We start from the raw sequence: 14,129 nt of genomic DNA, 5'->3' as shown, positions 1-14,129 counted from the left end.
TGTTATCTTGTAGCTAAACAATAAGAAGTTTTAAGCTTTTGTTTAAGTCTTCAGCAAATGAGCGACAAAAACCAAGTTAATTTACTTTTTTCTACCTATCGTTTCACTAAAACCTACACCAGGTTACCTACAGTTATGTGAAACGCTGACTGAAAACATGACATTACTGTGGGTTTAAAAGGTCAAGGTATGCGGGCTAACTGAGGCACGTTTCGTCATAGCAACGGCTTTACAGTTGAACTCTAAGAACTCCATTTCCCAGAATGCACCGCGGGTTCTGGTGACATCCACGCTACGATTATTTTCGTCCCGATGCGTTCAAGTTGTTGCCAGTAATCTGAGGACCAGGGGCTTCACACCTTCAGTCAGGGCGGCACACTGGACCTGCTGGATATATTGTTCTTCAGGAATTAGCGTCGGACCGGAGGTTTCATCCGCCTCTACGTTTTCTGCGAGTTTACCGCCATGTTATCGTCTGTTCCCACCAGGCTACTAACGCGAAGGTCGCGCAGCCTGTCACCGTGCAGCCGCGTGCTCCAGACCAGCGCCGGTGGCGCCACGAGGAGCCAGGGCGTCCGCGAGACGCCGGCGGCGGAGACGAACCGCAACCCCATCGTGTCCACGTCCCGGGTGTCCCGGAGGGGGATTCTGTCCGAGGAGACCTCTGGCTCCGGTGCGAACCCATCGGTGCAGTACCACCACCTCGCCCCCAGGTGGCTGTCGAACCTGGAGAACCGCCGCAGCTCCTGGGCCGCTCTGGCCAGCAGGGGGCGCCACAACAACCAGTACTGGGAGGAGAGCGGCCGGGGCGAAGGCCGAGGAGCAGGCGGGGGAGGCGGCCGCGCAGGGGTGGCCTCTGCCGGTGTGCTGTCCGCAGCGGCGGTGGCCTTCTGCCTGAGGAAAGACTCGGACAACAAAGGTACACTTCATAAGCCTTAAAAAACGAAAAGTTTACTTCCTCCAGTCGGAGAGCTCTCCAGGGGGTTTTAATCACACCTGAAAATTTTACTTTTTTCAAGAAACCTTTATATTTAACTCTGAAGCTTTAGGTCTAATCTTTAAATTATTTGATCACTTTTGTATTGTTGCATTTCATGATTGTTCATTTTGATCTGCTTTATTGTGTTTTGTCTGTTGTGAAGCACTTTGGAACTTAATTATATTATAATCTTTGTATTAATTTGTAAGTTAATGTTTCCGTGTATTTCTCTGTGAAAGGTGATGCTCTTTTGGAGGCAGCAAGGACCAATAACTCACAGGATGTGACCAGGTACTATACACACACACACACACACACACCATCAGTGCATCAGTGCATCAGTGAACGTTTGATTAAAAGTATTGCATTAACAATTAATGGATTAAACCACAATTAGCTCAACAGTTACTTGTTAAATGTCAAATCTGAGGATACACTTCTTATACAGCGGCTGATATAGTGGTTGTTCTTTAACATTTATTGCAACATTTTTGTCAAACCCATTGAACAAAACGTTAAGGTTTTTACAAACTCCTATCTTAAAAGCTTATTTTCAATTCTTTGTTTTTTTTGCTGGAAAACAAACAAGCAAACATGTAATTCCCTACATGATTATACACCTTTTTATTGTCTATTTCCTATGTTTGGATGCTGAGCTTTGAACATGTTCAGATAAATTTAAAATTAGCTTTGTAAAGCTTGCAAAAATATAACTTTGTAAAGCTTGTATGGACCTAAAGCTGTTAATAATCACATTGTTTTGGATTATTACAAAGGTATAATTATCATCGTTTGCACAAATATTAAAATTAATACATTCACCCAAAGTTAAAGCATTGTTTTATGTTTTAGGAGAGGAGCCTCAACACAGAGAAGTAGAAATTTCATGTAAAGAAAATCATTCGGAGCACACAGATTTTAACTTCCTGTGTCCACATTTGAAAATAGGGGTGTGTACTCTTTACAACACATTGTTTGTCACCTTCAGCCCATGTGGACACAAATCAAATCCTGTGTTGGACCATTTCCAAAGCAGGACATCCACAGTTAGAAAAGACACACCTGGATCACCTGCTGGTGTAGTTCTGCCCGTGACCACTAGATAGAGCAGGAGGACCATCTGTGTCTGTGCATAGGCTGCTCTGAAGAGTTTTCTTTTCCTCTCACACTGCAGCAGCTGAAGCTCCAGCTCTGAGGTGGAGCTTCAGCTTAGACATGACTTTCTGGGACCGCATCACACGCTGTGAGTAACCAAAACAGATTTGCTCATGTGAAAAGACGTGGACGTGTGTGCTTTTAAAAAGAACAATCTTTGCGAAAACACAGTTTTGCTGGTTGTCTTGGATACAGAAAATGACACAAGAGTATCCATTCAGACCTGTGTTGGTACTAATATTGGCCTGTTTTCAAATATATTTCATATAATTACAAAATAACAGAACTGATGTATTTTAAACACAGCAGCTCTTTGTGTTGATGTGTCGTGTGATTTCATGTCAGTCGCATAACTTGGATGTAACCATATCAAAAAATAAAAGTGTTAATCTATTTTAATTGTTGTATGTAGTGGGCATGCATTTGGTTGCCGGTGTTCGGTCCACACATCTGGAGTGTCGGCGTGTTCACGTCTCCGTTTGCAGGCTTGAGTTACCTGGCTGCGTGTGGCAGATGGCGCAGGCGAGAGTGCAGCGACACGGCCGGCCAGTTAGCAGGTCACGGGTGTGTTAAGTGCTTTGGTTGAGCTCTCAGAAGTGCTGGGGTGTCAGGGTGTGTTTGCTGTAAGAGGACAGGTCGCAGAATGTCCCATTAAAACGCTTTCCATTGCGAAAAATCAAAAACATTTTAAATATATCCGAAAAAATGGAAGACATAAAACAGAGTGTCAAGCCTAAAACAACAAGCTCCTTTTGATAAACAGTACCTAAAAGTCATGTCTTTAAGTAGGAATGTCCTGGTCAAGATTATTTATCCCTGATATCAATAAGAGTCATTTTAAAATAAGGACAGATGGATACTTGCATTATTTTACAGCACAGGCTTGCAGTTTGCACACTATAAGCACATTAAAGTCAGTGTTATGTGTGTGACACCTCTGTAGCTCTGTTGTTCCTCAAGTTGTTTTTTTTTTATTATCAACAAGAACAATAATCTGCCAGGTAATGGTGAACTTTTTCATTCGTCTCGGGAATCCTTGTGTCGCTCACACAGTGTTGAGAGGGTAAAGGACGTAACCGTGATCCAGTAAAGGACGTAACCGTGATCCAAAAGGCGACGTGAACCCGTTCTCCTCTGCCACGCGGCGTTGGGTCGGTCATCCAGAGAGTTACTCATGGAGACTTGTCTCTCCTCTTCAGAGTTTCCTCTAAAGTGTGCTGCTTAGCCGCGTTGGCTTTAGGCGTTAGCCGGGTGAACCCGGTGGACTCAGCCACGTGTTTGGATTTTCAACGTCTCTGTAAATTGGTGATATTGAATGCAGCTCTGTCTCTACTCCCAAAAATAAAGTCTTCTGCTCATTTAGGACAGTAGGTCAGCGACATCTTGAGCTGAGTGGCAGGAGTACGGATCGATGAAAAGCACCTTCATCTGGACTCTGATCTAATACTTGTGATCGGCTCGGGACATCCCTACCTGTAAGAAACAGGGCGGGAAAAAAACAAATCCTGCAGAGACCGGAAAGATGCGCCATCCTTCAGCTGATCATTAACAGATGTCAGGTTTTCAGGTCTTTGGGTGACTTTGTTGGTGCCAAGGTACTATTTTATCTGACAAACTGTGTAAAGATTCAGCTAATAAAGTGGGAACAAATTTACTGTAAGACGTCCGCCGCGTGTCGACAAAACGCCGGTTCGTCTCTTGAGTTTAGACGCCTCTGCACGCCTGAATGATTCAACTCAGGGGGGCTTAACGAAAACAAAACAGTCCAGAGAAAGTGGTCAGGCACTGGAATAAAGGTGGGTGAGAAAGCAGCCAAAACCCGAAGGAGAACGGAAAAAAAAAAACGTTGAAGGCCTTTTCAGAGAACATGGAGAACCATTAACGAAGCCCACTTTGAAAGAGAAGAAGAAAGTCTGTCTCCTTTTAAGCAAAACGTAAAGGAATGAGAATTAACTCAAGTTTTACATTATTTCCTTTTGTTAGCTTTTTTCTAACAGGCAGGACTGAACAGAAAACGTAAGGTCTGACATCTAACACTGTAGAACTTGAGTGCAAAGCTGTGGTTTAAAATCTTGTAGTCGTATTTATTACTGCTTTAAAAAAAGCATCTGAATGATGATGCTACAGATATCAGTAATTCTTATATATATATTTTTAAAAAACTAGTGCGTTAAACATCCTTTTCGTGTCTTTTTTATTTTCTCTGCCACATTTTTTGCTGTAATAGCTGTTGCATTAGTGAAACATTTAATCCTTCCCATGAACAGACTCACTCTCCCCAGTTTTTGTGTGCCGGTTCAACCTCAAAAACTGAATGGGTGTCATTGTGTTTGTCGCAAAAATAACGCTTCCCATTCGTACTTATCTCCCCGCGCCGGCTCGCCCTTAACGCGTTAACTCGTTGGAGTTTGTCTGAAGCCGAAACAGCTGGCGCCCTCCGATCTGCAGCCGCCCTAACCCCGGCGCTTCATGCAGAACCGCCAGTGAAAAACGGAGCCTAAAGGAAACTGGGCGCTGAGGGCGGGCCGGACCAGAGGCCGCCGTGTTGACTGTAAACACTAACGCTGCCCACCCGGCCCCGCACTAGAGCGGACAGGAGGAGGATTCCTTACACACTGGCTTACAGGGACGGTGCCGCTCCAGCGCCTGGTGTTATACCCCGAGGCGGAAAACGCAACACACACACACACACACACACACACACACACACACCTGGCTTGCTTCACATAGATGCATTAACCAGTTAAAGACTGGGCTGAAAGAGGTTCTCATAAACCACCCGTGCTCTGGTTTTATGCTTCATGCGTCTTTAATAAAAACACACAAGCGACCGCCCGACCATATTTCTCATTTTTTAATGTTTTTTTTAATAAATACAGCAATAAATCATTATTAGTGTGTTTTAAAACGTGAGCTACTCCATGTGCTGCATTTTATTTTATTTTTTTTAAACTCCGCTGTAGGCTGGTGTCGGTGGTAAAAATGACACAATCTTCTGTTTCTTTTCCCAACAGGCTGATAAAAGAAGGCGTGGATCCCAATCACCGCCACCGTCTCGGCTGGACCGCTCTCATGGTGGCAGCGATGAACCGTCAGCACAGGTCTGTGGTCGTTCTCCCCTCCCGAACGAGTTCCGTTTTAACCGTCCGACACGCTCCCCACCCCCCCGTTTTTATTTAACGAATGCAGCAGTGATGCGGTGGCTGTGGGGTCACACAGCCGTCAGTGTTAGTTGGCGTGCGAGCATATGTCATCCGGCCGCAGCTCTTACAGTACCTCCTCAGAAGTGCAACTTTTCAGACTGACAGACGGCGTTTACCCGGACCCCCCCACCCCCACCCCGTCTCTCTCTGCCCAACAAATTCAATTAGCCTCCTGGCCCACAGAACACACACAACATAAAGAGGGGCCGAGGTTAAGGCCGGGCCAAATCCAATTTACCAAGCTTTCTTTTTTTTTTCCTTCATCTGGACTATGTGGTCACTTTTTTTTTTGTCAAAGGGTCTCCATGAGGGGAAAGCATTATGTGACACCTGAATATGAAAGTAGCCGAAAGCGACACTCTTTTAAATCACAAAAAACATCATTGTTTCTTTTAATTTTTGAATGATTTTTGTAAAGGAAAAGTTGCCAAACATTTGAAAATTTAACCCTCCCTGGGATTGCTGGTTATTATTACGGAATTGTAGAGATCTGGGTCGTGTTATGGTTTTCTGCAGCTTCTCAGTTTTTATTTTTTAGATCAGTAAACGACTGTGAGATTAATCGATCGTGGAAGTGATCTTTTCCTTCCCTTCTGTGAAAACTTATGCAATTAAATAAACGTAGCTTGAAACGTAAGGACGTTTGTGTTTAATTGATCCTTGTTCTTGTAACTGTGCTTCCTGGCAGTTATTCTTATATCAGTGGAAATGGTGCCACATTTGTAAGGAAAGCGCATTCAGGGGTGGAGCAGCCGAGTTAAGGCTGTGGGTTGAAAAGAAAAACTTGCCAAATCTTCCGTTATCCACAGTATATTTTTATCTTCACATCCTGTGCGCTGCTTGAGTGCCGCCGTGGAACATACGGACACGCGTCACTTCGTGTTTCGTGACACGTCTTTCTGCGTGTCAAGTGTATTCCGGGTACAAATTTGATTGTGTGTGTGTGTGTGTGTGTGTGTGTGTGTTTGCGTCTCTGCCCGCCGTCCGTGTGCGTCTGCGCCGCCTTTGTGTGTGTTTGTGTTATGAGTGCTATAACTCAGCGAGACAGACACTCCTCTGTGTTTAATCCCGTCCTCCAACCCCCCAGTGAGCCGTCACTGCTGCAGGGAAGACAGAACATTGGTCCACACACATCACTCATATCCGCACGCGCGCACACCAGCGCACGGGCGAGCAAACGAGGGGAGGTTATACCAAATATCTTACAGGCCAACTGCCTATTACTCAGCCGCGCGCAACTTTATTTGCAGCCGTTAAGTGAAAACGCAGGGAGCATTACTCACGAACAAGGTCTAGCCTGTAGCGAAAACGTCACTTCGGATCTCATTCTTGAGTTATGCGTCCCCCTCACTCAGTGTTTTTATATTTTCCTGGTCGGGAAGTGGTATTTTGTAATCGCCTAGGTGGAGGATTTCGCCGCGGAGCCATCACGGGGAAAGTTGGCGTCGCATTAAGGAGGCCCCTGTATCCAGGGGTCGAGGCGTGGCTGTGCGGGACAATCAGGGTGGAGCAGTGCGTGTAAGACGTCGGGTAAGGGGAGGGGGAGGCGTGTGTTTGCCTAGCTTTGATGTAGGGTTAAATCGGGTGTGCGGCCCGGACCGTCTGTTTGCACTCTCTAACGCACAATACCCATCTCCATCGGCCTTTTTCCTCCCTCCGGCCCTCCCTCGCTGCATTCACGTGCACAATGAGCACTCAGCCGAGTGTGACGCCTGTTGACCATTCCGACCTGCCGGCCGAGTGACCCCGATGGGTGGGAGTGGGGTAGAAACAAGGGGAAGGCGGAGGAATGAGTGCCCTATTTTGGGTGAAATGGAAAGTGATACGAAGTGGGATCACCTGGTGAAATATTGTCATGTTTTGGTTACAACACAATACTTGACTGGATGGTAATTGTCTCGTTAGTGAAATGATCAGTTCATATATAAGGACTTCCTTTATTAAAAGTGTTTTTATGTTGGTGAGGAGTTTAATAAAGACCACTGAAAAGGATGTATCTGTACGTCTTGGACCAAATGCAGGTAATCGTTAGGGGACTGCATGCTCTCCATCTTGGTTCATGTCGAACAATTTCCCTTTCAGATTTTAAATGCTATAAATCTCATAAATCCTATCATTCTTAACCACTGTTTATTATATTTGTATTGGCTTTATGAACTCAGATGCTTGTGGATTTGTTAAAAAAGCACAAAAAGTGCAATTGTACTTGAACGTGTCTCTTAGACGATAACAAGGGGATTGTAACCCGGCCACATTTATTGATTTTAATGTAATGTCCTTTTTAATTGCATGCTGAGCTTTTTCAGATTGTTGTTACGGTAAGAGTGCACTTCACAGCAAAGAAGAAGGCGTTTCACATGTTCGAGCAGTTATGCACAGAGAACTACGCTCAGTGATGTCAAATAGGCAGCCTGACATCATTACGCGTGTTTTTACCTGTTGGGTTTTTTTTTTTTTTTGGGCTGAAAACGAAAATAACCAAGTGTGGAGAAAGCCTATCCCCCGCCTTTCCTTCTGACCCCAGGTGTGTAGCAGGTGAGTTGGGGTCAAGTGGGCTCCAGCATCTGGGCCAGGTGGTCAGAGACACGGATGGTCAGTTCGGCTCGGGTGTCTCTTATAAAACAAGAAAGGCGGAAGCGTCCGTTTCCCGTTTCCCCCTCCAGGGCCGGATCGGAAACCAAAAACTCAAGAAGACTACGAAGGTGTGGCTCTGCCGGCCGTGGCTCGTGAATGTTTCGTGACCACAGCTGTTTTGCTGTGGAAGCGGAACGGCGTCGTGGGCCCGGCATGTTGAAACCGGAGGTTCAGACATCTAAAGACCTTGAGCCTCCAGCGAGACGCTGATGCCATCTTAGCGCCAGTGGTGATGCAGCTGAGCGGGAACTTGGACAGTCGTTTTGAAATGGGCAACACAGTCAAACATATGATGAATGATGTTGCATTTTCAGACCCCCCGCCCTTACCAAAAAAGTCAGAAAATATAACGCAAGAATCCATCAGTTCAGCCTTTTCCTTTCATATATTGATGACTAAACTGTAGGTGTAAAATAGGCAAGAAGGCCTCTATGTTCATTTAACACCATCTTCTTTAATTTAGATACAATGTATTAAAATTACTTAGTCTATTAATAATATTGCTTTTTTCCCTTTTTATGTTCTGGCCAAAAGTCTGTAATTCTAACGTTTTGGCTGCTGTTTGAAGTGAATGAACCTCATGCCTTCAGTTTGGCCCTTAAATGACTTCTGCAGCTCTCCTCCTGAATATCTTGAATAAAGTAAGCCACTTGATCATCAGTTCATTAGTAAAACTGTAAACTCTTTTTGGAAAAAGCTCATTAGTTTTAGCGCCGTCCTTTACAATGAAATCTCCGTCTCTTTTATCTTTTTTAAGCGTTGTTTTCCTCCTTTCATCACCTCCTCCTCCTCTCTGGAGTTTTTTTTTTCTCTCCCTCCTGTGTTTACCTTCCTGATGTCATTAAGTCTTTTCACAAAGTCCTGCCCACCCTCGTGTGACCGAACTCAGTTTGAGTTTTGTGTGTCTGTGTGTGTCTCACAGGATGCGCCGGCGTGTTTGTAGAAGTGCTTGCAAGGGTGAGAGGAGAGCCCTCTGTGGGTCATGGACCCCCCCCACCCCCCACATCCAAACCCACAGTGATACAGTAACAAAGGGGACCCCCCCCCNGTCCCCTTTATAACCCCTCAGCAAGGTCAGACACAAAGACCTGGCCAAAATGTTCTCAGCCTCCGTCTCCCACAGGAACGCACGTTTCCTTTAATGATGATGATGATGATGATGATGATGCGCACTACCTAAACTACTGCAGGTCATATGAAGTGATGAAGAGGAAACATGAGCCGTGGTTTTTGCCGTACAGATTCATGTTACCAGATTTTGTTTATAGCCAAAATAATTGTTAATCAAAAGTTTTTCAAATCTCCTTACTCCAAAGACTTGGTTTAGATTATATAATTGGAACAGATAGATAAGTTTGAATTCACAGATTTATTAGTAGTAAATATAAGGTTTAATTTATGGAAACAAATGCAGAACAAAGTTAAGATTGAAGGTATTTTATTTTATGTCAGAGTTTTGAACTAAGACCAGCTTTATGAGAAGCAGGGATGGAGTTAAAGCTGTTTTGGTGCGGTGCTCGGAGTTTGTGTTAAGGATGACCCTCGGCTACTACTACATTAACTTTAGCCGTTTTGGTGCAGTTTTAAGATGGATTAGCTGCGTGCAGCCATCTTGATTTGAGGCGACTCCCAGCGACTGGTTCACAAGATATTTTTCTAACAGATGGCCCGATGTGTCGTGTTTAAAGAAAAGCTCAGGGATGAGGCTCAGCTACTACCGCTCCGAACTTCATCTCAGTAGCTGTGTAACTGCCTGAGTTAAAGACACTTTTGTGTTTCCAAAGGTCATTTGGCCGTAGCAGCCATGTGAATTAGGTTGACTCTAAAAGTTGTAGATGTGTTACTTTTTGAAAGTTTTAATAAATATCATCTTGTGGTTCATGAGAGATTTTCTAACACTACATACAAATGAATGCATACACCAACACGGGCAAAAATGTTGGCAATAATATAATTATTATAATTAATAATTATTTGCCAGGCTTTTTGTCTTGCAGGTAATTTGAGAACAAAATATTATACTTTAGTGAAAAATATTATGTCCCTAATTCTATATGTGTTACCATGTAGTAATTATCTTGAAACTTTATATTTTTTTCTTGGCGTATAAAAATGGATGGCAGATTTCAGATTTCTGTCGTTTTTTTTTTCTTGTCAGTGCTCTTAAGAGCTTAGTTTTTTTTTTTTCCTACAGAGTCTGTAATCTATTTTATTTTCAAATACTGCTACTTTAAAAAAATAAAAAAGGGTCCCTCTCATCCTCCCATGAATAACCATTTAACTCCATTTAATCCCTTTCAGGCCATTTCCACAATGATTCATCCCTCCCTTGCAGGTTGCACTGCTCGGTCACAGGTTCAATGAAAGCAACAGCGTGCTGGCAGGGTTCACGTTTCGGCCACTGTTTTTCAGGCAGACTGTTCTTCTTTTTGTTTTTGTGTGTGTGTGTCTTAGTGTCAAAGCCAGTGCTCACGTTCACGGCGGTCAGCCCAGCTGAATGTGGCTCTGTAGACAGAGGGAGACGGTACCTGAAATATCCGCCGGGTCACGGTGACTGGGGTTGCCGAGGCGGTTGGCGTTCGCCTCACAAGGCGGTACGCTCCAATGAAGGGCGGCGCACAAACAAGCACTTTCGTCACACGGCGGTCCCGGAAATGGGACCCCGACCCTTGCCCCTTCAATGTGCACGTATAGATGGGTTACGAGGCAGACAAATGACAAATATGGACTGAAAGGGGACCAGGAAAAAAAAAAGGGAAGATGCCATTGGAGGGTATCCACCATAACGGGACAGAATAAGATGGAAGGGGAATCAGGTGAAAATGTCATGGTCAGCTGAGGAGCCGGACATTTGCATTTGGATCTGTTTTCAAACTGAGAAGGTCAAGGTTATGTTTGAAAACGAGACAGAGACCAGTCTCGCCGTGGCTCCAGTTTTAAACCTTCGGCAAACAAAAAGAGCCGCATCAGAAGATTACATATTTATTATTTATTTATTTATTGCGAATGCATTATTTAGAGCTATCCAAATTTGCATGCTTGTGGTTTTAATAAAAACAGGGGAAAGCTGGATCAAGCAAGTTTGATAATAAGCACACATATATTGCAAACTTGTCAAACAAAACAGAGATCCTCAGATCTTTTTTTTTTTTTTTTTTTTTTACCTCCAACAGTATTTCCTAAAAAACTGCAGAACGTCAAAGAACTAGAAGTATAAAACAGAACAGAAAATGCTGCACGGAAACTGAAACAAATGTGGAGAAACGTGTGCTGCTGCTGAATCTGATGGAGTGAAACGAGATACAGACAGTCAGAACTGGGGCAATGTGAGCTGGAAAGATTTGTTGGGTGTTAGGGGGAATATTTGACAGCGTATTTCAGTAAATCTAGAGCCGAAGCTGGCCGGTCACGTGGCTGTTAATGAAAAGAGCGTCCCAGAGAGGTGTAGCAAATAGTTAAATAGTTTTATCTGTGCGTAATTTGGAGATATCTTAAGTAGCAATGCTTAAAATCAAGATGAAGAGAAAAATCTTACTCCTAATTGTCAGAGTTTTACTGAACTGTGGCAGAAAAGCTCTTTCAGCTCGACTGTAAAACCAGAGTGTGGAGGGCGTGTTTAAAATCTGGTGAATTCACGTCTCTTCGCCGCGGCCGTTCCCATAAAATACAAACTTCTAAGCCGAGTCACTCATATCTTTAAAGGTGTGTCGCTTTTCTTGTTTTTCTGCTCTCCAGCGCGGTGAAGGTTCTTCTAGAGGCCGGCGCCGACCCGAACGCCGGGGATGACTTCAACAACGTCTACGACACCTCCCGGGAGAAAGGCATCCACTCGCTGGAAGGTGGGAGAAACTTTCGCAGCCTCTCCGTTTGTCTCGGTTTGGTTTGGTTGGTTTATTGCACACGTTAGCCCGCTGATATTAGAAGGCGTTATTATTTGCATAAAAAAAAAAGAAAGAGAAGAAACATTTACATTTATGCACATGTTGCGGATTATTTATTTCGTATATTCTGTGACAACTAATGTATTTTTTATTTGTTTTCTTTCCGAGTGACACAGTCAGCCAAACGAATGCATGCGTGATGGCGCACACACATATACTCTGACACTCCCCCCCCCACCACCACCCCCCTCCAGTCTGTGTTGGGTTTCTGCAGACATATTTATATGGGATATGTATATTGCAGACATTTATATGGCTGTCAGGTTTGGGTCCACGTGGGGCCGGCGCAGCGTGGGGAAGCGTTTCCCAGACGCACACTGATGGATGGGCTAGGGGGGTCTGTGCGACGCTTTATTGGGTTAGCTATGATTATCCCACCCTGTGTTTCTCTCTCTCTCTCACACACACACACACACACACACACACAGATAATGCAGAGGGAGACTATCAGTGGAAACAAAAAAAAAAGGGAAGACTGATGAAGCCTGTTGAAAAAGGAAAGGGGAAAAGCTCTGAAAGAATAGGGATGAAAAGGAGGTTAAAGATGGAGAAGCAGGAAGAAGATGTGGATGTTTAGGGAGTGATGGAGAGACGGAGGGAGGGGTCGAAGGAAATGGGTGGGATGCTGAGGGAGGGAGGGCGGGAGAGGAGAGGAAGTCAGGAAATAGATGAAACAAACTTATGGGAATGGAGGAAGGGGGGGAGTGATGAAAGAGTTTGATGGACAAGGGAGGAGAGGAAGGAGGCAGAAAAAAAATAAAAACGGATAATGGAGAAGTGGCACAAGATAGGTCTTCTTATGAAAAATAAGTAAGGAGAGGATGATGGAGTAGCTTTCCTATTACTGAGGAGCAGAGCGAGAGATACTCCAACCAACTTGGATTGGTCTTATCTGAAAGGAAGATCCTCTGGATTTATATCATTTTCCACTGTCATTAAATTGTTAGGTTTTGCACAATATGTAGTTGCAATGTCAGAAATCAAACTGATCCCATCGTGTCCCCCACCCCGCCCCCCCGCAACAGCAGGATCACCAAAATAAAACACAAACGGTTGTCATGACCCCGTTCTGTTTCTCCACCTATTTTTTTTTTTTTCCACACAGTCCTGGTGTCCAGAGAGGACGAATTCAGCAGCAGGCTCAGCAGCAGAGCGGGTTTCCGAGGCTGCACCGCGCTTCACTACGCCACACTGGCTGATGACCCGCACGCCGTCCGCATGCTGCTGGAGGCTGGTATGTTGCCCCCTCCCAAACCCCCCCACCCCCTCCTCCAGTCACAAAACTCATCCAGGAGAACCCCTGAGGTTTTAAAGATGCGAGGTTGTGTAGCGTCCCGCTGCAGTGTGATGCCTGGCGTTGGTTTCTCATTTCATGAAGTTATTTTGACTAATCTTGGAGTTTGGACTGTGGAACAATGGAAAAAAAGTGTCTGAAGAGTTAAGGTTTACTCTGTTCTAAAGAACAAAATAAAATAAAGTAAGCAGAGCATGATGTTCTGCCCCCATCATGCCTTATGATAGAAGTCTTCACGTGTCAAAACGATGGAATCAGAGGACAACTTGAATTTACTAAATGGCCAGTTTCTACTATCAGTTCTTTTTGCTTCCCTAACGGCATAATTCAACATAACAATGCTCAACTAACCTTTATTTAAGGGGCACCTTTAAAACACATCAGAGAAAATTAGAGTAATTTAGAGATTCAAAGCTAAATCTAGTCATGAACTGACCTCGTTCCAGCTTAAGGATCAACAAATTAGAATATATTTGTTAACTTTTAATTTCTTTCGAGCTAGAAGGAACAGTTGCACACGTGCACTGAGCATTTCATGAGCCAGAAATTACATTTTCACTTTCACTCATTATCGCCCAGCGCTGGAAAATGTTTTCGCCCGTGTGTGTGTGTCTGTTTGCTATCAAAATGTCTCACAAATGGACCTTAATGAATCTTTCAGAAAGTAACGCAACTACTACATTTTTCGGCACACGCTGACCCGAGTCGAAAACTCCACAGACTGTGGGTTGTAGGCATTTCTTCAAGGAATGCTCGGCCTTTAATTCTGTTTTGCTTTTGAGAAACTTCTGGAAAAAGAACCGTTTCAAGTTTCTAATTTAACTTTAGCCTAATTCAAGTTTCCTAGTTTTACTCAGCAGATGTGGAAGAAATTATCAGAATAAGTATGGCTTTTGAGCCGATGACAGTGCCCCCCCCCCCCT

General features: G+C 44.2%; 1 protein-coding gene across 1 annotated transcript in view; it reads left to right on the top strand.

The window, feature by feature from the left end:
- Nucleotides 1-201: 201 nt before the first annotated feature.
- The window catches only part of clpb (caseinolytic mitochondrial matrix peptidase chaperone subunit B), a 32,799-nt gene continuing 18,871 nt past the window's right edge, over nt 202-14,129 (top strand). Inside the window, exons 1-5 of the mRNA XM_017423933.3 lie at nt 202-919; nt 1,219-1,270; nt 5,149-5,235; nt 11,707-11,810; nt 13,018-13,146. Of these exons, the coding sequence (XP_017279422.1) occupies nt 466-919; nt 1,219-1,270; nt 5,149-5,235; nt 11,707-11,810; nt 13,018-13,146 (826 nt within the window). The 5' untranslated portion in view covers nt 202-465. The remainder of the gene's footprint in view (nt 920-1,218; nt 1,271-5,148; nt 5,236-11,706; nt 11,811-13,017; nt 13,147-14,129) is intronic.

The sequence above is a fragment of the Kryptolebias marmoratus genome, linkage group LG2 (genome assembly GCF_001649575.2).
Source record: "Kryptolebias marmoratus isolate JLee-2015 linkage group LG2, ASM164957v2, whole genome shotgun sequence".
Classification (NCBI taxonomy): Eukaryota; Metazoa; Chordata; class Actinopteri; order Cyprinodontiformes; family Rivulidae; genus Kryptolebias; species Kryptolebias marmoratus.
The sequence above is the reverse complement of the archived record's forward strand: the minus strand, read 5'-3'. Positions and strand labels throughout refer to the sequence as shown.